Source organism: Delphinus delphis, chromosome 1 (assembly GCF_949987515.2).
Source record: "Delphinus delphis chromosome 1, mDelDel1.2, whole genome shotgun sequence".
Classification (NCBI taxonomy): domain Eukaryota; kingdom Metazoa; phylum Chordata; class Mammalia; order Artiodactyla; family Delphinidae; genus Delphinus; species Delphinus delphis.
Window position 1 is genome coordinate 120,236,445 of NC_082683.1, and position 21,799 is coordinate 120,258,243.

General features: G+C 44.0%; 1 protein-coding gene across 3 annotated transcripts; it reads left to right on the forward strand.

Moving 5' to 3' along the window:
• The first annotated feature begins 546 nt into the window (after positions 1-546).
• On the forward strand, positions 547-18,846 carry MGST3 (microsomal glutathione S-transferase 3). Of its 3 annotated transcripts, XM_060033436.2 has the most exons (7): positions 591-670; positions 11,413-11,546; positions 13,346-13,469; positions 14,594-14,667; positions 15,516-15,573; positions 17,824-17,896; positions 18,606-18,846. In XM_060033436.2, the coding sequence occupies exons 2-7, from the start codon at positions 11,473-11,475 to the stop codon at positions 18,740-18,742; spliced, it is 540 nt and encodes a 179-aa protein (XP_059889419.1). In that variant the 5' UTR covers positions 591-670; positions 11,413-11,472; the 3' UTR covers positions 18,743-18,846. The 3 variants fall into 3 exon arrangements, with proteins under 3 accessions (XP_059889428.1, XP_059889419.1, XP_059889433.1); XM_060033445.1 differs by lacking the exon at positions 11,413-11,546 and having other exon boundaries at positions 547-670; XM_060033450.1 differs by lacking the exons at positions 591-670; positions 11,413-11,546 and adding an exon at positions 679-801.
• The last annotated feature ends 2,953 nt before the right edge of the window (positions 18,847-21,799 follow it).

Sequence of the window (21,799 nt, forward strand, 5' to 3'; positions counted from 1 at the left end):
GGCGTGGGCGAGGATGGGTGCGGCCACCACACGGGCAGGGCTCGCCTCCGGATCTTCGCAAAACTAACAACATTAGTTAGGGAAATAGGCTCTAACATCCCTAAATCCCTTCACTTGGCGACTGTAGCAACCTGAGACACTGAGCGCCCCGCACACCCTAGACGCAGCCAGAACGCACCCATCCCAGCCTTGCAGCCCGGCTCTGGTGCCCTGCCCCTTGTCCGCACGCGCCCTGCAAACCCGTGTCCCCGCCCTCACCCCAGAGCCCCTAGAAGCAAGCTACGGTGGCTCTGCTGGGGATAAATTATTACCGTGCTACCGTGCTGCAAACTCAGCCCGAGAAGTATGAACTGGCTGGGACAGTTTAGGAAGGCGGCCACGAGGGCCTTTGCAGAAAGGAACAGATAAATGCATTTGGGAGTAAGAGAGGTAAATCTGTGGACCACGGTGAGGAGGAAGAAAATGCAGTCTCTGCCTCAAGACCAGCGGCCCAGAAGCAATACTCAGCTCTGACACCCAGAGCCCCGCCTCCAGGGCGTGGCCTCGCGCTGCCCCGGGAGAGGGCGGGGACTACTCCGGGCCACGCCCCACTCTTCAGGAGGCCAAGGGTGCCGCACCTACAGTTCCGCTGCGCACTGCGTTCTGCACCAGCCGAGCGAAGGTGATCCGGGTGAGTCCCCGCACCTGCGGGCAGCGAGGAGCGTGGGCCTCGGAGGCATTTCAGCTCCTGCGCTGGGCACCGCCCATATCTCGGCCATCCCAAGCTGAATAGGGACTCGCTCTCTCTCTCCCTTCTTGTCTGTAGGTTTCTTTCTACCTTCCCATCCCCTTTGCCCTCCATCCTCCCCATGATGTAGTGGGTTTGGAGCGTCTAAGCTAGGCCGGCCACGCTATCTAAAACTCAGGGAAATTCTCAAGGTCAACCCTTCCTCAGTTACTTCCTTTTCTCTCCTCCGCTCCCTGGGCTGTGCGGACGCCGGGCTCCTTCTTTCTGCCTCCCAGAGCCCACCTGACCTTGCCAACTGCATCTCTGGTGCACAGGAGGGGCGGGCAGGGCACTGCAGGGACAGCTGGCAGTGCAGGCCTGATCGGTAACACAGGTTTTTAAAGTGGCCTGCGAGCGCTGCGCCAGCTGCGGATGTGCATGTGTTGCTAGGGACATTCCGGGAGGGCCTCCCAGGGAATTGTGTTTGTTTTCCTCCGGTTTCATAGAAACGTTTGTCGTATGTTTGAATTGGAACCTACGAGTGGGTCATTTCCTACGGCTGCCTTAGAGCAGGAGAGGAGGCGGAATCTTCGTTGAGGTTGATTTCGGAGAATTTCCCTCATCTGGTGTTGCTGCAGGGAGCGCTAGGGCCACAGCGGTGGGGCAGCTGCGGGGCGGTGGAAGGGGCTGGAGGCTGGTTGGTAAGTCATTCTCCGAAGTTCTGGCTTCTGCTGTCACTTTCCTTGGGAGTCACGAGTTTACCGCTACATTGTAGCTTAGGGGACAAGTGAGTGTGGAAAGGGAGGTAAAAGGAAAGCAGAGACAGGAGGGTGGGTAGGAAAAGAACTACGGGCTTGCGGCTTTAATCCGCTAACTGGAGAAAGGGAGATCTGGAGGGAAGGACAGTTACTGCTCTGCAGATATATGGCTCTTTGCAGGTGCTGTAGACCTGGGCGTGGTCATGTGGAATTGCCGCAGATCTTCGATTCCTCTGTCGGTGGAAGCAAGGGCATCTCTTGGGAGATCTGTAGATCGCTGGGAGCCTACAGTTTCTGGGAAGCACCCAAGGTTATTGGTCAAAATTACAGACTATGTTTAGGTCAACGAATTCAGTGTTGAGAGCATAGTATCTGAGTCAGGGGATCAAGAACGTTTATTCTCACGGGAGTTAAATTTAACAGAGTTAAATAAGTTTACATCTAAAACCCAAACAAATACTTTCAGCTGGGGAAGACGTTCTGTAAAGCTTCCCTCCTGACAGTGTTACAGAAATAGAAAACTTTGTCAAGTGAATCCCCCCGCAAATGATGTTACTACATATAAAACAGAGGTACTGTGTAGAGGTACTGTGCCCAGCCATAGAAACGGCACTGCAGGGGACTCCTTAGATTAAGGAACAAAACTGGAGAAGGGCAGCCTTCCCCCTTATTTAGACTTAATCCTGCCAGTTTAGAGTTCTGCAGAGACACAGTCCATGAAGGGGAGCCTCTTAACCTGGAGGATAGCAAAGACACTGAACCTATGTGGAGAAATCTGGAATGAAGTGAATGACAAATCAATGTGTCAAAGAGTAATTTAGTGCCTACTGCACAGCTAGCAATATTTAAATATATTCTTCCCTATATTTCTATTTAAATATTCTGAATCTGTATTCAGATCACCCTTGCCAACCACAATTGACCATGAACCATTTAGCGTTTTTTAAAGCAATATGTGTTTAAAAGAATATACTGCTACGGTTTTTACAACTGGTTTCATTAATACTACTTATGAGTATACCATCCTTCTGAAAAAGAAGAATTCAGCAGTTACCAGGTAGTTTACTGCTATGTAAAATAGAATTTTTGCGTTTCCCTCGCTCTCTCTTACACTGTCTATGTGCCTATCTTCCTATGGGGAAGTTGTACTACCTTCCAAATACATTTGCAAATACCTTTAAGGAGTTCAGCGTTTAGAATCATCCGTCCCATGTTACTCTATGAGTTCCTTCTAGAGTCGACCCATTTATTAACTGGAACATGTGTTCTAATACTTTGGTGACTTAGTTCACTCTTTTTAATTTAATAGTGTTATTTTATTTCTCCAGCCTAAGAAATGTGAATGATTGTGACACAACTTCATTCTAAGTACAGACAGGCCTAAAGAGTTAGACCCCTGTTTCAGGCAGGAACCTGCAGCCTATGCAGTTCCTTCATTCAGAATGGCTGGTAGCCTGGTGGGGACTTGTTCAGCAGCTGCTAAGAAGTCACTGCATACAGTCCACCCACATTTCTTGTGATGCAAAATCCAAATGGTGTCCATGTGACTCATTAGAGATTTTTCTTTTCCTCTTTGGGAAGTCAGGGCTTAGTTTCACTCTGCCCCTCAGTTCCTATATAATGCCAGTTAAGGGACAGGTTGTATGGAAATCGTGATGTAAAAATGAAGTGCCAATTTTTGTGTTGCTTTGCCCTTTGCAAACCCGAATGCCCGAAAGTTTGGAGGATTTTTTTCCCCTGTAATCTCTCCTCCTGTCATACTGCAGTGCTGACACTCATTAAAAAGGAAAAAAAAAAAAAAAATTCCTTTTTGGACCTTTTCCAAGTTTTTTTCTTCTTCCAATTAGAAAGCTCTCAGGCTTTAATCAGTCACAGACTTGGAGTAAATTATTAGCTTTCTGTTCTCGTTAATATATTTTATGCTCAGGAGAGGGTCCGGAGAGGTAGAAAAGTTTCAAAAGAGGTCAAGTGTGGTCAAACTTGCTCCCCAACCTCATTGAGAGACAATACAGCCAAGGGTTGAGAGCATAACTGTGGAGCCAGACTGCCTGGCTGTGTGTGAATCCAGGCTTTCTCTGTTATAGCTGCGTGTCCCTGGGCAGATTACTAAACCTCTCTGATGTTCAGTTTCTTCATCTGTAAAATGGAGTAATAATATATCATAGGGATGCTGTGAGGGCTTAAATGAGTTAATATTGATGAACTACTTAGTGTTTGACACATATTAAGTAATATATGTGCTAATAATGTGTTATTAATAATCATTGATTTCTCCTACCACTCTTCCTCTAGGTTATATCACTACCCTTCAGCCGACACTGGTCTCCTTTTCATCCTTATACAAGTAAACCCCTTTCCTGTCTCCGTGCCTGTGTACTTGCTGTTTTCTCTACCTGTGTGCTCACTCTCACATCACTGTTACATCCTTCAGAGACCTTAGCTCAATCTGTTACCTTCCTGTTTCATGATCCTCCTAAGTTGTCTCCCTCCATTTGACTCTGTATTCTGGAAGGTCAGGACCTTCTTTCTCAGTCTTGTTCACTATTGTAGCCCTGCACTGCACGTGGTACCCAGCATTCAGTAGGGGATACATCAGGAAAGGAATCATTCTAAGGCACTACTGAGGAAGGTGGTAGATGTGGACTTAAAGTGAGCATTCCATTTAGGTGAAACACTTTGTCCTGCATTGACTTTGTCAGATCAGCTCCCTTGAATGAATTGTTACAAGATTTTTATTTTCTTCTGCATCCCATAACTTCTCCCCATTCTCTTCCCTGTCCTCTGAGATTGGTGCCTTCAGACTATAGGAAATGTCCTGCAGCCTGTCCCTGGGATCACAGCTCCCTGGAGGCTGGGCTCCAGATGGTCCAGCGTGGCTCAGGGCTTTTAGGTCAGCACATCAAGGAACTCTCACCCATACGGCCTTTTGGGTCAAGAGTCTGTTTGGGAAAGTTTGTCATCCTACAAACAGGGGAACCTAGGATTTGTTCTGTCTTACAATCTACTATTCTTAGATTCCTGAAGAGCTGAATTACCAGTTTTTCCCAGGGGAGACTCAGTTAAGCATATGTGTCTAGTGCCTTTTCGCACAGAAGTCAGACTCCAGAGAAGAAAAGAGCAGGTTATTTGCTTATTTGGCCTTAACAAAGTTTATTTGTGTCAGTGCAGGCTCATCCCACGTAACCAGGAAACGTTCACTTGGACTTGAGCATCAAGCTGGTCCTTCCCTCCCTCCTCCCGCTCTCAGCCAGTGCAGTAATGTAGTTGTCCTCAGCACTGACAGTTCACGAGAGTGTTGGAATTAAAATGACATGTGGAACTTGAATATTTTATATTCCAAGCTGTGGCCACTTAACTATAAAATTGAATATATTTGAATTTATAGGACATTTATCTCTTAAGAAGACAGATCTTCCATCCCCCTAACTTGTAGTGTGCTTCCACTTTCCAAGTGTTCTGCCAGCAACACTGATGAGGAATTAAAGAATATGAGAAACCGGGAAAGACCCACTTTATTACCTGCCTCTGCTGTTTGCCTCACTTGAGTTAATATTCAAGGCTGGACAAATAATGGCCTGCCTATTCAACTAACTTTTCATTTTTAGCCCTTGGAGTGATATTTACTGAATATGCAAAACAATTGTGGGGAATAGTTATTTTTCTTCACATGGTTATTATTCCTTCTCTCAACTGTCCATGTACTCTTTTTTTAATTATTTTAAATAAATTTATTTATTTTATTTATTTGTTTTTGACTGCATTGGGTCTTCCTTGCTGCGCGCAGGCTTTCTCTAGTTGCGGCGAGCAGGGGCTGCTCTTCGTTGTGGTGCGTGGTCTTCTCGTTGCGGTGGCTTCTCTTGTTGCGGGGCACGGGCTCCAGGTGCGCGGGCCTCGGTAGTTGTGGCTCGTGGGCTCTAGAGCGCAGGCTCAGTAGTTGTGGCTCACAGGCTCTAGAGCGCAGGCTCAGTAGTTGTGGCTCACAGGCTCTAGAGCGCAGGCTCAGTAGTTGTGGCGCACAAGCTTAGTTGCCCTGCGGCATGTGGGATCTTCCTGGACCAGGGCTCGAACCCATGTCCCCTGCATTGGCAGGTGGATTCTTAACCACTGCGCCACCAGGGTAGCCCCCGTGTACTCTTTTTAAAATCTCACTGCCATTTGAGACTTTGACACTCAAACAGATTTTATCATCTGTGTACTGTAGAAGTGACCAGACTGGCGTTCTGAAAATGTAGGATGGACCCAAAGAAATTCTGTGACTCTCCTTTTTTTCTCTCCCATCATGGAAACAGGGAATTACTTTTGTGCTGCTTGCCTCTAGGATCTCAAGTTTCTCCATTTAGCTTTTTTTTTACATCTTTATTAGAGTATAATTGCTTTACAATAGTGTGTTAGTTTCTGCTTTATAACAAAGTGAATCAGTTATACATATAATGTTCCCATACCTCTTCCATTTAGCTTTATATGGGCTCAGCTGCCTTGCCTAGAAATAATTTTGAGGACTATTCCTTTGTAGATACATTTGGAGGCAGAAACGAGGCTGGACAGCTACCTCATTAAAAGAGTACAGGCTGAGTAGACCCCTAGCACAACCTCAGAGTTTTTGGAACCTCCCAGTGTTGGGGACTCATGGTGGTCCATTTGATGTGATCAGATGAAGCCCTTTAAGTTACCATCCTTGTATTATTCTCATGAAAATGCCATGTAAAAGAAAGGACCGGGGCTTCCCTGGTGGCAAAGTGGTGAAGAATCCGCCTGCCAATGCAGGGGACATGGGTTCGAGCCCTGTCTGGGAAGATCCCACATGCCCTGGAGCCACTAAGCCTGTGCGCCACAACTACTGAGCCTGCACTCTAGAGCCTGCGAGCTACAACTACTGAGCCCACGTGGCACAACTACTGAAGCCTGCACACCTAGAGCCCGTGCTCTGCAACAGGAGACGCCACCGCAATGAGAAGCCTGCGCACTGCAAGGGAGAGTAGCACCCGCTCGCCGCAGCTAGAGAAAGCCTCACGCAGCAATGAAGACCAAACACAGTTAAAAATAAATAAATAAAATAGCTAAATTTTTAAAATAAAATAAAATGAAGGACCATATATAAGGAAGATTGGATTAATAATACAGCAGCCAAATACGTATTTTAATGAAACATTGGGGAATGGCTCCAAGTCAGTCTATAAGTGCTTTAGCATTGTCCCATTCCTGATGCATTAAAAAAAAAAAAAAAAAAAAAGACTGCTGAGAAATTGCAGTACAGTTGGAGGGGAGCAATCTTGCAAATGGAAGTAAGGGTTACCATTGTCCACACTGGTTTTTATTTGTTTGAGGGCAAAGAGAGAGCTGAAAGTTGAAATCCTCTCTCCCTTAAGACATTTGATAGATTTTCATTTAGGAGAAGATAAGTTGTAACTTCATGGCTCAGAAGTCATAAATTATTTGAGGCCCGTGCCCAACTGATAAAGCCTACCTTTTGCTCCATTTGTGCAGTGTTGATTGTGTCCTGGGGAATTTCTATTGGCAGCTAAGATGGAGTGGAGTAAATAAGTGAAGGAGAGCTTTACCCCAGGAGTATTCCGTTGAATGTAGTTCAGGAAGTTCTCTGAGTCACCCTTTTGTAACTGAAGGAACCCCTGCCCCAGTGAGATAAGGCAAGTGGTGGCAGAAGCAGGAATTGGAGGAAAAGTTGAGCGAAGTATAAGCGCTGGAGTAGTTATGCTTCCAGGTGAATCTGTCAGTCACATTCCTATAGGAGAGTACCTTAGCCAAATATCATAATGAAACTCCATGTGGCTAACTCAGGCACTGGAATAGAGCATACCTCCTAGGGGTGAGACCAACACTGCCTCATTTGAAGTCCAAGCTTGATCACTCTAAAGTAAGACTTTACAATGGTGCCTTGTAGCTTTTTAAAAATCCACTGGGGGGCTTCCCTGGTGGCACAGTGGTTGAGAGTCCACCTGCCGATGCAGGGGACACGGGTTTGTGCCCCGGTCTGGGAAGATCCCACATGCCGCGGAGCGGCTGGGCCTGTGAGCCATGGCCGCTGAGCCTGCGCATCCGGAGCTTGTGCTCCGCAACGGGAGAGGCCGCAGCAGTGAGAGGCCCGCGTACCGCAAAATAAACAAACAAACAAAACATTCCCAAAAGGATCTCTATCGTTAAATAAGTGACACGAATTTCCTAAATAAAAAGAAAAACTAATTCCTTTTAAACCTTCGACTTAATGTTCTCTCAACTGAACTATTTTGACTCAAGCCTGCCAGGAAACAGTTAACTAGGAACATACACCTCTGTAGTTACTAATAAGTGAAGACAGAACAGAAACACTTCTGTCCTATCTCTGCCTTTCCCCAACCCTTTTAGTTTCATTTTCTTGGGGGGTTGGGGGGATTTGTACACAGTTTCTGATCGTTGGTATGAAGGAAAAATCTGGAATTGGGTATTTGTTTACTTATTTGCCTGCTTCCCCCAGTAAAACATGAGCTTCCTGAGGGCAGGGACCAAAGTCTGGCTTGTTCACCTCATCCCCAGCATGGGCCCACTGAGTAGCACATAGTAGGCACTCAATAAACTTGAACAAGTAAATGAATGTGTGCTCAGCCCCATGCGGGGATAAGCATGTCTGGCTACAGGGAGGGTCTGCATGACTGCAGTTTGCTGATTTCCATAGTCTGTACTAGAAGACTGCTTCCTTCTGAATACTCCTGCCCTTCAGATAATAGATTATAACATGGCTGGCTATTAAGAGTTCAAAAAGGAGGGGAATATATGTAGTTCTAAGCTTTGTTTGCTATTTTAAAATGATAATTCTAAATTATAAATTCTTAAATGTATCTCATCATCATGTATTCGAAACATCCGCTTTTATCACTGAATCAGGGCAGAGACAGTTAACAGAACATTAGCACACATAGTATAACCTGATATATAACATTTATTGAGTACTTACTATGTGACAGGCATCCTGATGGGTGTTTAGAGACAGTGTCCCCATTTAATCTTTACAACAACTATATGGTGTGGGGTAGGTGCCGTGATTATCTCCAATTAACAAGTGAGGAAACCAAGGATGCTTGAAAGACGTTGAGTAATTTTCCCGAGGACACACAGCTAGGAATATGAGATCCAGGTTCTAAACCCAGACAATGTGATTCCAAAACTTACCTGCAAGGCTGTCTCTATAGTGCACATAGTGGATAAGTGACAGGATTCAAGCTAAAAATCAGGTCCGATTCTTTGGTTCCTTTGTAACATACTGTCTATTCCTCCTGTCTCCTCAATTACTAATTATTGTCAGGCCATTTTTTTACATAACTTTTTTGGTATATATTTGCTTATTTTGCACATTATAGAAAGGTACAAAGGAAAATCTATAATTCAGCCATCTGGAAATAGCTATGCTTATGATTTTGATATTTTCTTCTTTAATTTTTTTCTATTATTGAGAAAACTAGATATACTCTTTGTTTTCTTTTTTTTTAATTTAACATGCTGTATATTAAGTCTGTTTCACCATCTTTAATGTTTCACCATTTTTAATGGTTATATACTATTCTGTTTTACAGATATATTATTTATTTAATTAGTCCTCTTTGTTTGGACATCTATACCATTTCTGTTTTTGCTGTTATAAATAGTGCTGAAGTGAATGTCTTTGAACCAACTCTGTTTGCCTTCCTGATTATTACCCCAGGATAGATTCCCAGTAGAATTAATGAGCAAAAGGTTATGAACAATGTAAAGTATATTGCCTGCCACCAGGCTGTCCTCCAGGTGGTTCTGGTTTACACTTCTCCCAGCAGCGTGTAATACTACCAAGTAACTAAATAAATTTTTATTTGTACAAATCATAAATTTTAATCTTTACAGCTGGTGTGCAACTAACCTCGGAAACTGCGTGATAATTAACAAGTGCTCTTATACAACAAAGTGAGTTACAAAGTAATCTATACCAGTCATGAAAGTTCAGCTCCAAAAGGACCACTGGACTGCTGTGTGTCTATCGCCATGTAGAAGGCAAACTCTAGGGCAGAGTTCCCACCCCCAAGAACCTTATCTTGTTGGGTGGATATAGGGGTTGCCAGTGACACAGAGCAGGTATGTAATCAACAAACTATAGTGTGCAGTCCGAATGTGTGCTCATGTCAGAAAGAGGTTGTGTTGCACGTATCAGCTTCTCAAGCCTGTGCTCTGGGAGCTATCGGCTAGCTGCGGATCGGCCCAACCTCGGGCGTGGCTGGAGCTGCCTGGAACGTGGCTGCTGTGAGCCGAGGTGCCTCCCCTTTCGCCAGTGTACGCACCCACACCCACGACGGGGCGGGAGCGTGCATCTCTTTGCCCTCAGAAAATAAGAATTCAGCAAATGACAAAGTTTTTTTTGAACCCTAAGTGAATTAAACTGATTCTTTCCTTAAAGGACAAGACTTAAGCGTTTTGCAGTCCCTACTGGATTTATGTTTTCAGCAGCTGTAGCGACAGAGCTTTTCTCTGTGTTCTGATCTCCTCTTTCTCCAGGAATTCATACATCCAGTTGCTTCCAGTGTTTCAGTAGAGGCTTTGAGAGGGAAAAAGGAAACTGACATGGGTTAGGCACACACTTTATGCCAGGCACTGTGCAGAGCAGAGGAGGCATTCTGAAAGAAACCTGGACTTACAGCTTGCTTCATTTATTCCACAGCTTTCTATAAGCACACACTCTGTGCTTGGCACGGGGGATGCCAGACACACACGGTCCCTCCCTCACGGGAGCTTAGTATCTGATGCAATTGGCTGCTCTCTCTGTTCTAGCCCTGATCACACCAGCTGGGAAGTGCTGGCTACAATGGCCTGTGAAGCAGGGCTCCTCACGTGGTGAAAGTGCAAGGAGGTGTGTGTGGGGGGCGCTGAACAGGCTTGGCTCCAGCACCTATGCAGGTGTGTCCAGGGCTCCTGCAGGGAGAGCCTTAGGGAGGGCCGCCTCTCTCCTCCCGCCCCTAGTACGCTCACTGTTTCCTGACCAATTACACTGTCCTTTGCACACTACCCATTTTAGCATCGGACTGTGGGTCTCCCTTACTGTAAATTCTCTGTCCTTCAAAGGTCTTGTTCCTGGCTCTGCTTGCCCTCACCTAGATTCTTTTCCCCTCAGTACCTATCACCATAGCAAAGTGTCAAGAGAGTCACTTTCACTAGAGTGTGACTGCCTAAGAGTGTAACCTCCCAGGTTGCATTTATACTTTGGAAGAGGAGGTCAGTAGTAAACATTAATTTCTAATTGCAGGTTTTTAAGCGGTTGCCTTTCTGAGTGTTCATTGCCTGCAACAGAAACATCTACTCCAAAGATACTTCTCTGTCCTGCCACCTAGCTTCTCCTACCCAAATCCTTACGGGCCAGAAAAACAGAGGCCAGTGACCGAGCCACCTAATGTTTTGCCTGGGCTAGCTGGAGTATTTGGGAAGAATTCTAAAACCTGCTCTGGTCTTAGCTCTGCCCTCATCTCTCTACCTGAGCCTCCATTTCCTTTTCTGTAAAATGGAGCTTATGGGATTTGGGGGGAGATGAAAAATGAGCTGAAAAGTCTGCACCAACACAAGGTGACCCCAGGCTGTGTGAGAGCCTAGTCACCTGTCTAAAGGTGAGGTCTGAACAGACTTTCAACTTGCACACTTTGACCTAAACCAGATATGCTTAATTGTATCGTTCTTAAACAGGCGGCTTTTGACAAAGTTAGAGACAGCTCCATTTTCAGTTGCCTGTTTGGCCCAGATGGGTTGAACTCCAGGGATATCAGGTAGTCATATTTATTTATTTTCAAAGAGGTGTTCAGTATTCACCCCATATTTTTGTTTTAATAACTACTACCAAAGCTTCCTCCCCAAGCTGATTTTCGAAACTCTGGAAAGGACTAATTCTAAAAGAGAATGAGGGCAGGGAAGCTTGGAAGGCAGCCAAAGACTCCTTGCTCTCCACAGCCACACAAGATGGCCCAGGAGAGGCTGACCTGGAGGTGATTCCCATGCTGAGTCCTGGGGATGGCCCTTTCCAGTGTGTGTGTCCCCTGTCCCGGAGGAGGGAATGCTGGGTGCCTCTCCACAAGCAGCTCCAGGTAAAGAAAGAATATGGCAGGGGAAACTAACGGGAATTATTGTGAAACATGGTTGGGGATGGGCAGGTTTTAGGATTTTGGTTCCAAATGTTATTTTGCAGACCTAAGGGAAGCTTACTTTTAAAGAACTGACCTGTTTGCTGGCCCCAAATTCCACACTGAGAAAGATTCTGTGATCCCAATGTCAGTTCAGCTCTAAATCATCAAGTGGGATTGAAAGGGGACATTGGAACTGAATTGGAACCTAAATTTGAATCCCAAATCGGATACTTTCTCTTTTAGACCTTGGGAATATTACTTAACCTCTGGGTGCTCTTTGGAAAATAGGGATATTAGCATCTTGTTGGGTTGTTTGTGAGGATGGCTAAAACATTTTGGAGCAGGGTAACCTTCCCAGGCTTTCAGGAGAGATTGCAGCCAAACAGTTTTAGGGGTGGAATTTTTTTTTCTTTGGCCACGCCATGTGGCATGCGGGATCTTAGTTCCCTGACCAGGGATCGAACCTGTGTCCCCTGCAGTGGGATCGCGGAGTCCTAACTACTGGACCACCAGGGAATTCCCAGGGATGGAAATTTTAAACACACAGGAGCTGTTGGCCTGTGGCAGCCATACACGTGATGGGACAGCAGCTAAGGATCTCTGGAAGCATTGTAGCTATTTCTCTGTGTCCTGCCGTGCTCTGACCCTTCAGACATCTGGTGATCAGTGCTCAGAGAGACTGGAGGGCAGCACTAACTTACTCTGAATTTATTAGGGCTTCTTCCCACCCAGCAGGTTTTCCTCTCCTTGATCTCCAGTCTGTTTCTTTCCTTCTTTCTTCTTTCCTCCTGGAGCAGGACAAGAGCTAAAAGAGCTGAAATTGCTGAACACTGAAAAATGCTGATATGAGCTTTTTCTCCAAACATTTCATATGAAATTTTTCAAACATGCAGAAAAGTTGGAAGAATTGTATAGTGAACATCCATATAGCTACCACCCAGGTTCTAGCATTAATATTTTGCTATATTAGCTTGCATCATCATTTTTTGATGCATTTCAAAATAAGCTGCATTGCAGACACTAGAACACATCATGGGGTTAGTTTTGAAGCATTAATTTGATGAAGAATCTGGGTTCTCCAAGAGCTGCCCAGAGCCTTGCTCTGGCTTTCAAAGAACTATAACTGATCCCTTCCCTACCAGTGTGATATTTCTGCTGCTGTACCAGCACGTGTCTCAGGATCCAAGGGAGGCCCTAGGGTTCCTGCCCTGAGTGTCCCCGATGCCAACAGACATACAAGCGAAAAACTTGGAATCACTGTGTACTTACTGACTATATCCTGTTTCTTTCTCTTTCCCTCTCTCTTTCTTTCTCTCTCTCTCTCTCTCTCTGTCTCTCTCTCTCTCTCTGTGTAACTTAGTATATCTTTTAGCATTTTGCCTTGCTAAATATTTTTTTAAATTGTGGTTTTTAGTGGCCAGACCATCCAATAGCAATGACTACTGCAGTGGTTTAGATAAATCTCATACATGCGATGTTGATCAAAAGAACTCAGGCGCAAAAGAGAATATACAATGTGATCGTGAACTTTTCTGTGTGTATATTGCAGACTTGAATCATTTTTTAATTCTGTTGGGTGGTATACAGTAATATCGGTATAACAGTAATATCTCTACCTCTTAGAACCACCAGATCGCTCACGCCTCTTTTTGATCTGTAGGGATATGTTTGCTGGTAACAAAACATCCCACTCTTGAGGCCTCCTGCAGCTTGGAGCCCACAGTGCCAGGTGGCGGCCTAATGTGTTCTTTCTCCCACAGAGTCAGGATGGCTGTCCTCTCTAAGGAATATGGTTTCGTGATTCTAACTGGTGCTGCCAGCTTCCTAATGGTAACTCATCTAGCCATCAACGTTTCCAAGGCCCGCAAGAAGTACAAAGTGGAGGTGAGTGGGAACACAGCGGTGCCTCTGTGGGTTCGTCGCGGCAAGAACTTGTTTTCAGTTGTGGAGGGAAAGGTGAGGTGCTAGTGGTCAGTGGTGGCAGTTTCCGGCCTGTTCCTATTAGAAATTCTGCACCTGTCTGGCAGGAGGAAGCCGAGAAATATGGGGCCCTTCTGGAGAGTCATTTCCATCTTGTTTTACTTTTGTCTCTTCTGTAAAAAGACCAGGTGTGCTTTTGGCTGGAGCTCTTTGCTAGGAAGACAGTTATTTTCTAAAGGGGGTTAAATAGGAAATTCCCGGGCTGTCCAGTGGTTAGGACTCTGCGTTTTCACTGCCAAGGGCCCAGGTTCGATCCCTGTTTAGGGAACTAAGATCCCACAAGCTGCACAGCGAGGCCAAAAAAAAAAACAGGGGTTGGAGGGGGTTAAATAGCAGTTGTTTCCTGGTGTGCCACTTTAAAATGATGTCTTCTGGTGACTTTCCTGTTTCCCAAGTAGAAACGAAGCACATGGTGCTGAGTTAGCCTGTGTCTGGACATCAGACATAGGGAGGAGGTCTGTTGAATGCTTCCTTTAGCTCTAGCTGATCTAGAAGGGATAATTACTGAAGCTGTCCCTGGTGAGCAATTTTAAATGTCTACTTCTTTTGAGCAATTTCTAATTAGAGCTCCTTTTAAAGTTTTCATGTCTAGTTTATTATTTTGATGGACACATTAAAACTCTCACACACTCAGTTTCTGTTCCCCCATTAAGGGGAACCATAAAAGGATGTGGTATTTGCTGACTCTTGGGAAGGAGCTATTTCCCAATGGCATCCTTGTAATACATCCCAAAGCCACCCGTGATGGCATAACGTCAACAAAAACCCTGAATTTGGCACAAGCTGCCTCTATCCCTTGAATGGCACAGACATATATTCTCGTCGCTGGATATTAATAGACACAGATTGAATCTGCCTCTGAGAATGAGGCCTCTGTCACCACATGCATGTAAGCAGAAACTGAATGATCATCTTACCAAGGTTATGGCAGAAGATGCTTTGGGATACATTATCTTTAAGGTGGATTTTAACTCTCAACACTGAATGCTACACTTGACCATTTGATCACACACACTTTGTTTTAACAGTATCCTACAATGTATAGTACTGACCCTGAAAACGGACACCTCTTCAACTGCATTCAGCGGGCCCACCAGAACACGTGAGTGCTGGCCCTGCCCGGCCCCCAAGACATCTGCAGAGCGGGTGTTTTCTGTACAACACCTCAACCCTTGGTACTCTGTTTGCTGAGTAATAGCAACGATGATGATCATGAATACTCATTAAAAGTATCATTAAAAATGTATTAAGTGAACAGATTAAATATTAAGCAAAATTAAGAGTTGTTAGGATGGTGGGATTCTAGATAACCTTTTCTTTTTTTCTTCCATTTCTTTTATTTTTAATTGAAGTAAAATTGATTTACAATGTTGTTAATTTCTGCTGTACAGCCAAATGATTTAGTTATAAATATATATATTCTTTTTTGATATTCTTTTCCATTATAGTTTATTACAGGAGATTGAATATAGTTCCCTGTGCTGTACAGTAGGACCTTGTTGTTTATCCATTCTATATATAATAGCTTTGCTAAACCCAAACTCCCACTTCATCCCTCCCCCAATGCCCTTTTCAAATATGAATTTAATGCTGCATTACTCTTCTGCGGTATTTGCAGCAAGTTCACTCTAAACTGATACTGAATCTCTGAGCCTAGGGGGTGAGAGGCTTTGAGCTCTGCAAGGAAATCTACTCTAATTCGCCTCATCAGTTTGTTAGATTGGAGGTCTTTGACTCACTGTGTTCTGAGTTACCTCTAATCTAATCCCAAGAAGAGCAAAAGAAGGTGGATCTTAGTGGTCAGGCCTTCCGCCTCTGGTCAATGTTTATTTTTATTCTCAAGTTTCTAACTTGGCAAGTAAGAATGTACAGGGTTCTTAGTTTTACGTAGACATACTTATATAGAGCACTTAAAAGGAAAAAAAAAACTTTTTTTTTTATCTATTCCAGGTTGGAAGTGTACCCTCCCTTCTTATTTTTTCTAGCTGTCGGAGGTGTTTACCACCCAGTAAGTTTTTCCGGGGAGGGGCTTCATCTAATTAGATTGAATAGATTTAATTCACTGAGCCATTCAGGAGGGAAGAAGAAATGAAAATTTAATGAACATCTTCAATGTCTAGGCACCATGTATTTAAAAGAATTTCAGTTACTTCTTATAAAGTTCCTTAAAGTAGGTAGCATTTTTCCCGTTTTTTACAGATAAGGAGAAACCTCTTGGATACTATGTAACTTTCTCAAGATCAAATAGCTACAGAGTAGATGAATCAGAATTTGAACCCAGGTCTCTCTGATCCTAGGAGGTTCATGTCCATTGAGTTTTCCTTTGCCACATTATTCATGCAACGAACATTTCCTGGACACCGGAAGTTACTGCAGTGAACAAAACAGGCAAAGACTCCTGGTTTCGTGGAGCTGACTCTTAGTTGGGGGTCACAGACAAAAAGCAATTCAAGGACATCGCGTAGCATGTTAGAAGGTGATGCGCCCCACAGAGGAAGCAAAAGCAGGGATGGTGGAAAGGGAGTGCCTGGGGACTGGGGGGGACAGTGCTGAGTGGGGCAGTCAGGAGGAGCGCCTTGTTGCGAAGGTGACACTTAAGCAGTAGGTGAGGGAGCAGGTGCTGCAGATGTCTCCAGACACCTCCAGGCAGGAGACGAGCAAGGGCGAGGCCCTGGGGCAGGAGCCTGGCCGGTCTGTGTGGTGCACAGTGAGTAGGGCGGCTTCAGTGGTGAGCAGGAGGTGAGGGCTGGAGGTGAGGGTGGACCTCGGGGTCTTGTGGGCCGCTAAGGCCCTTGTGAGCCTTAGGTTTGGTCTGCACTACACCTTATCTAAATAAAGCAAGTTTATCTGAGCCTGATTAGTTGCCATTGGGGTCTTGCCTTACACAGAAAGTGTTTCCTTTCCAGGGCCCAGGTTTCCCCTCCACTGAGTTCAGACCGGAGTGCTGGCACCCCACATTTCTGGTTCTGAGACTTTCATAAGCCTCTGGTCTGTACCTGAATGGCCTTGTGCTTTCTTTGTCAGCTGCCAGAATGGCACATCTATAGTTCATGACCTCAAAGTCTTGTATTTGTTTCAAAGAAAAGTCTGCTACTCTCTTAGAGAAGATATTTCTTTCTTGTGCCTCTAGAGAGCCCCAATCCTAGCAAGTAACTAGGCTAGCTGGTCTAAACAGACTAGCTGGTCTCTCTAGGTGTCACCTGATGTCCACCCCAGCCCCATTGCTGTCCCACTCCCCTAGATCCCATTCCTTGTGCTTAGTTCTTGGAAATACTCTAAGACTACTCTGAAGACAAGCACCTGATATTGTTCCCGGGTTGACGGTAATTACGCGACTTTAAAGAGAGACCAGGCAGAAACTACAGAGCTTCTAGATAGTGACTTGTGTGCCTGGGGGTTTATTTATAGTTGTTTCATTCTCCTACTGATACTTAACTTCCATTAAATCATCAAAAAAAACAAATAAAAATCATAAAGTAGGAACCTCACCCCCACTGATGCCACTGCTAAACTGAAAAGACAGTTGGGGACAGTGACGCACAGTGACTCACGTCCTCACACACCCTCTCTCTTCCTCTCCCCTGTCTCCTTTAGACCAAATGGGTTCGTCACCCCAGCAGGGTGTCCAAATGGAAGGATTTCCCATCTCGCATGAGTTTTCACTCTCTCTTCTCAAGGGTGTTGGGAATGGGGAGACTTTCCCCTCCAACACCACATGTTCTGGGATTCACAACATGACACACTCCCCCGACTGTTTCTAGTGGAGCCCCATGCCTATGCGTGGGCCGCAGCACAGCCCCTCAGAGCCCTCCCAGGGGGGACCTGGCTGAGACGAAGCAGCACACAGCTGTGGAGTGCGCAGTCCATCTCCTGTCCGCAGGGCTCCTCCCCTAGTCCTGCCTTTCAGTGGGTTTCCTCTCCTGGCTTACTCTGTGACCCCCAGGCCTGCCTCTCCTCCCCCTGCGCTCTAGCACACTGAGTCCCCTGGGGCAGGCCGGGAGGTTCCTCCCATCCCACCTACCTAGGAGAAGGCCAGCAATCACCTCCCAGGTCTCTGAGCAGTTCATAGAAGGATCACAGCGCTTTGATTTTCCTGACTGAAACAACTTCATTCTACCCTGACTTTGGTAGGGAGTATTTTACTATATCCATGAAACTGTTAACTTTTTGTTAAAACATTGTGTAATCAATCCTAGATGTTAATAAAATTCTGCCTGTTTCTTTCATGCAAATAACTAACGGAGCCCTTTTATTTTAGCGTGTAGTTTCTGGCTTGGGCTTGGCCTGGATTGTTGGACGAGTTCTTTATGCTTATGGCTATTACACAGGAGGTAAGGACATATTGACATCTGTCAAGGAAACAAATTTAGAATCTTATACTACTATATTATCCTGTTTAGCAGGGCTTTAAGAAAAGGGAAAGTAACTTGATATTTAGGTGAAAGATCTGTCATCTTCTTTCTTTTTATTAACCTTTGAATAGTAACAAAGCGCATTTTGCATTTTCAGTGTGTCAATTGCTGTTCTAAGAACTTTGCATATGCTGTTTAGCCTTACAACAATTCTATGACATAGATAATATTATTTTATAGATGAGGAAACTGAGGCTGAGAAAGATTAAGACTCTAGATCACAGAGCTACTAAGTGTAAACTGGAAAGTCAGGATTCAAACCCAGGCAGTCTGAGCCCAGATGCCCTGCTCCTAATCAGTGCTATAAATGGTGTGCCTGAGAGAAGGGGGAAGAGATTCTTCTGGCTGTCCTCACCTCTTGGGAGAGGGAAAACTCCAAAAGATCCTGGAGCAAAGGTGCTCTAATTATTATCCCATAATGTGTTTTAAAGTTCAATACTGTTGTGGCACACGACTTTGCGTGCAGTATCTGCCATACTGACAGCTTAGGCTGAAGAGCTGGTTGACCTCCTAAGACTAGATGGTCTAACGTACAGCTCCAGGTGCCTTGACAGAATGGCTGGTGGATGTTGACAGCATTGTCACTGTGGAACACCCCCAGTAACTTACGCTCTTTCCTCTTTTTTAGAACCTAGAAAGCGGAAACGGGGAGCCCTGAGCTTCATCGCCCTCATTGGCCTGATGGGCACCTCTGTGTGCTCTGCTTTCCAGCATCTTGGTTGGGTTAGAACTGGCTTGAGCAGTGGGTGCAAAAGCTGCCATTAAAGAGTTATAGGGTGTTTTGAAACTCTCATTCATTTTGAGTGACTTTTATTTTCAGTGACTTTTTTTTTCCCCTAAATAAAAACTTACCTGGCGTCAGCCTCATACCTAACCCTGACTCTATCACTTATTTTTTTTTGAGTCTTTATCTAAAATATAAGTAGCCTGTTCCTAGTAGATGAGAGAGGGGCCACAGGTATTAAGCACCCCTTCTCACCCTGCCAGAGGATGTTTACTTAATGTGTGAGCTAGAAAAAGGTCTAATTGTGGAAATATGTTCATAGTCAGGCCACAGCAGTGAAAAACTGGGGCTCGAAGAAAGTCTTTTACTGCTAGCAGTCTTTTACTGCTAATACATAGGATAACAATAGGATTTTTAAAAAATCTCGATTGAAGATTGCTTCTAATGCTTAAAAACTGAAATGATAGACTAAATTTAAGGTTATGAAACTTAATAGAGATGAATCTAATTTCCTGCATTTGGATGCAAAGATCTGATTGCATAGGTACAAATGGGGAAGGACACCCTTAGCAACAAAATATGGAAGACTTAAAAGGTTTTAGCTGACTTGGAGAACAATGCGAGTTGGCAGAATGAGATGGCTGTTCCAGAAATGAATGTGGCCCTAAACTACTTGACCGTAATAGTGTCTAGATCTGTGCTTTCCAATACAGCCACTAGCCACATAGGACTATTTACATTTAAATTTATGCTATACTATATAAATAAAACAAACAAAAATATCAGCTCTTTAGTTGCTCTAACCACATTTCAAGTGTTCAGTAGCCTTTGAGGATTAGATAGGATTTGAACCCAGGCCTGACTCTCAAATCCATGCTTTTTCCATTGTACCCCACTACCACTTTGAGGAGCTAAAACATTTAAGGATAGAATGCCCTGGTCAGCAATTGAAGATGGTCAGCTTTGGCCAGGTGACTGCCTGGAGTCCTCAGGGCATTGGATGAAAAAGCTGGACTAGATCAGTGTTGGTTCATGAGAAATTTTCACCAGTGGAGAGCAAAATAAGAAAAATGAGGACTGTTTTCATAAAGCTTTAACTTGTATTCTTTTTTACATTAAAATGTCCCTTTATGAAATGATGGTGGTGATGAATAGTATGGTTTTGTTGTTCCTGACTTAAAAAGATAATTAAAAATTTGTAATAAGCTAGGGTTGTGGTTTGGGTTGATTTTATTTTGATTTTTGCCTTTTTGGTTTTTGTTTGATAAGAAATGCACCTAAAGAGACTGGAGAACTTGTTAAGGTTTCTTTTCTCATCAGAGTATAGGAGGCATCAGTGAAGCAGGGCAGGGGAGACATGGAGACAAAGCTGGGTTTTCACCTTTGTTGGAAGTCTTAACAGGGTATGCTTTTCAAAGTAATATCATCCATCTTTGTCATTTTGCTATTATAGAATGGGCCCAAAGGAAGTTTTATAAGGAACCCAACACATGAAAGGGTGCCGTGGTTGAAGTGGGGAACCCAGAGCTCTGCCTTTTCATTTCCCTGTTTCCTCCACCAACACACTTCCAGGGCACGCAAGGGCTGGGCAGAATCCAGTTTGTATCAATGCCATAGAGAATAACCCTGACTGGCAAGCTAGTTTCTATTAAATTCCCTGGTCTCGTGGAGAAAAAAAAAAGGGGCATAAGTACTGCTTCCACTCACTGCTGTTCCACAGGGTACATTCCAAAGAGTCAGTTTATTTCTATGGAAAAACACATTCTGAGTTCTGTTACAGGTGGAAATTAGAGAACCATACCAGTCTACCGTTGCTCCATACTGAACCTCAAGTGTCCCCCCCTCGCAGGTAGGTATATGCCCTTGAGTTTATTAGCCTCCCTAAGCCTCCATCTGCTCAGCTGTAGGTTGAGGATAATGATAATACTTACTGTATAAGGTTCTTTTTTAAAAATTGAAGTATAGTTGATTTACAATGTTGTGTTAGTTTCTGGTATACAGCAAAGTAATTCAGTTTCATATATATATATATATATATATATTCTTTTCAGATTCTTTTCCATTATAATTTATTACAAGGTATTGAATACAGTTCCCTGTGCTATACAGTAGGTCCTTGTTGCTTATCTATTTTACATATAGTTTGTATCTGCTAAGCCCAAATTCCTAACTTATCCCTCCCCCATCCCCTTTCCCCTTTGGTAACCATAAGTTTGTTTTCTATGTCTGTGAGTGTATTTGTTTTATAAATAAGTTCATTTGTATCATTTTTTAGATTCCACATATAAGTGATATTATTTGATATGTCTTTGTCTGACTTATTTCACTTAGTATGATAATCTCTAGATCCATCCATGTTGCTGCAAATGGCATTATTTCATTTTTTTCATACCTGAGTAATATTCCATTAGACACACACACACACCACATCTTCTTTATCCACTCATCTGTCAATGGACATTTAGATTGCTTCCATGTCTTGGCTATTGTAAATAGTGCTTCTGTGAACATTGGGGTGCATGTATCTTTTCGAAGTATGGTTTTCTCCAAATATATGCTCAGGAGTGGGACTGCTGGATCACATGGCAACTCTATTTTTAGTTGTTTAAGGAGCCTCCATACTGTTCCCCATAGTGGCTGCACCAATTTACATTCCCACCAACAGTGTAGGAGGGTTCCCATTTCTTCACACCCTCTCCAGCATTTATTATTTGTAGACTTTTCGATGATGGCCATTCTGACCAGTGTGAGGTGATACCTCACTGTAATTTTGATTTGCATTTTTCTAATCCATTGCTAATTAGCAATGTTGAGCTTTTTTTTATGTGTCTGTTAGCCATCTGTATGTCTTCTTTGGAGAAATGTCTGTTTATGTCTTCTGCCCATTTTCTGATAGGGTTTTGTTTTTCTGGTTATTGAGCTGTATGAGCTGTTTGTATATTTTGGAAATTAAGCCCTTGTGGGTCGCATCGTTTGCAAATATTTTCTCCCCGTCTATAGGTTGTCTTGTCACTTTATGGTTTCCTTTGCTGTGCAAAAGCTGATAAGTTTGATTAGGTCCCATTTGTTTATTTTGCTTTTATTTCTATTGCCTTGGC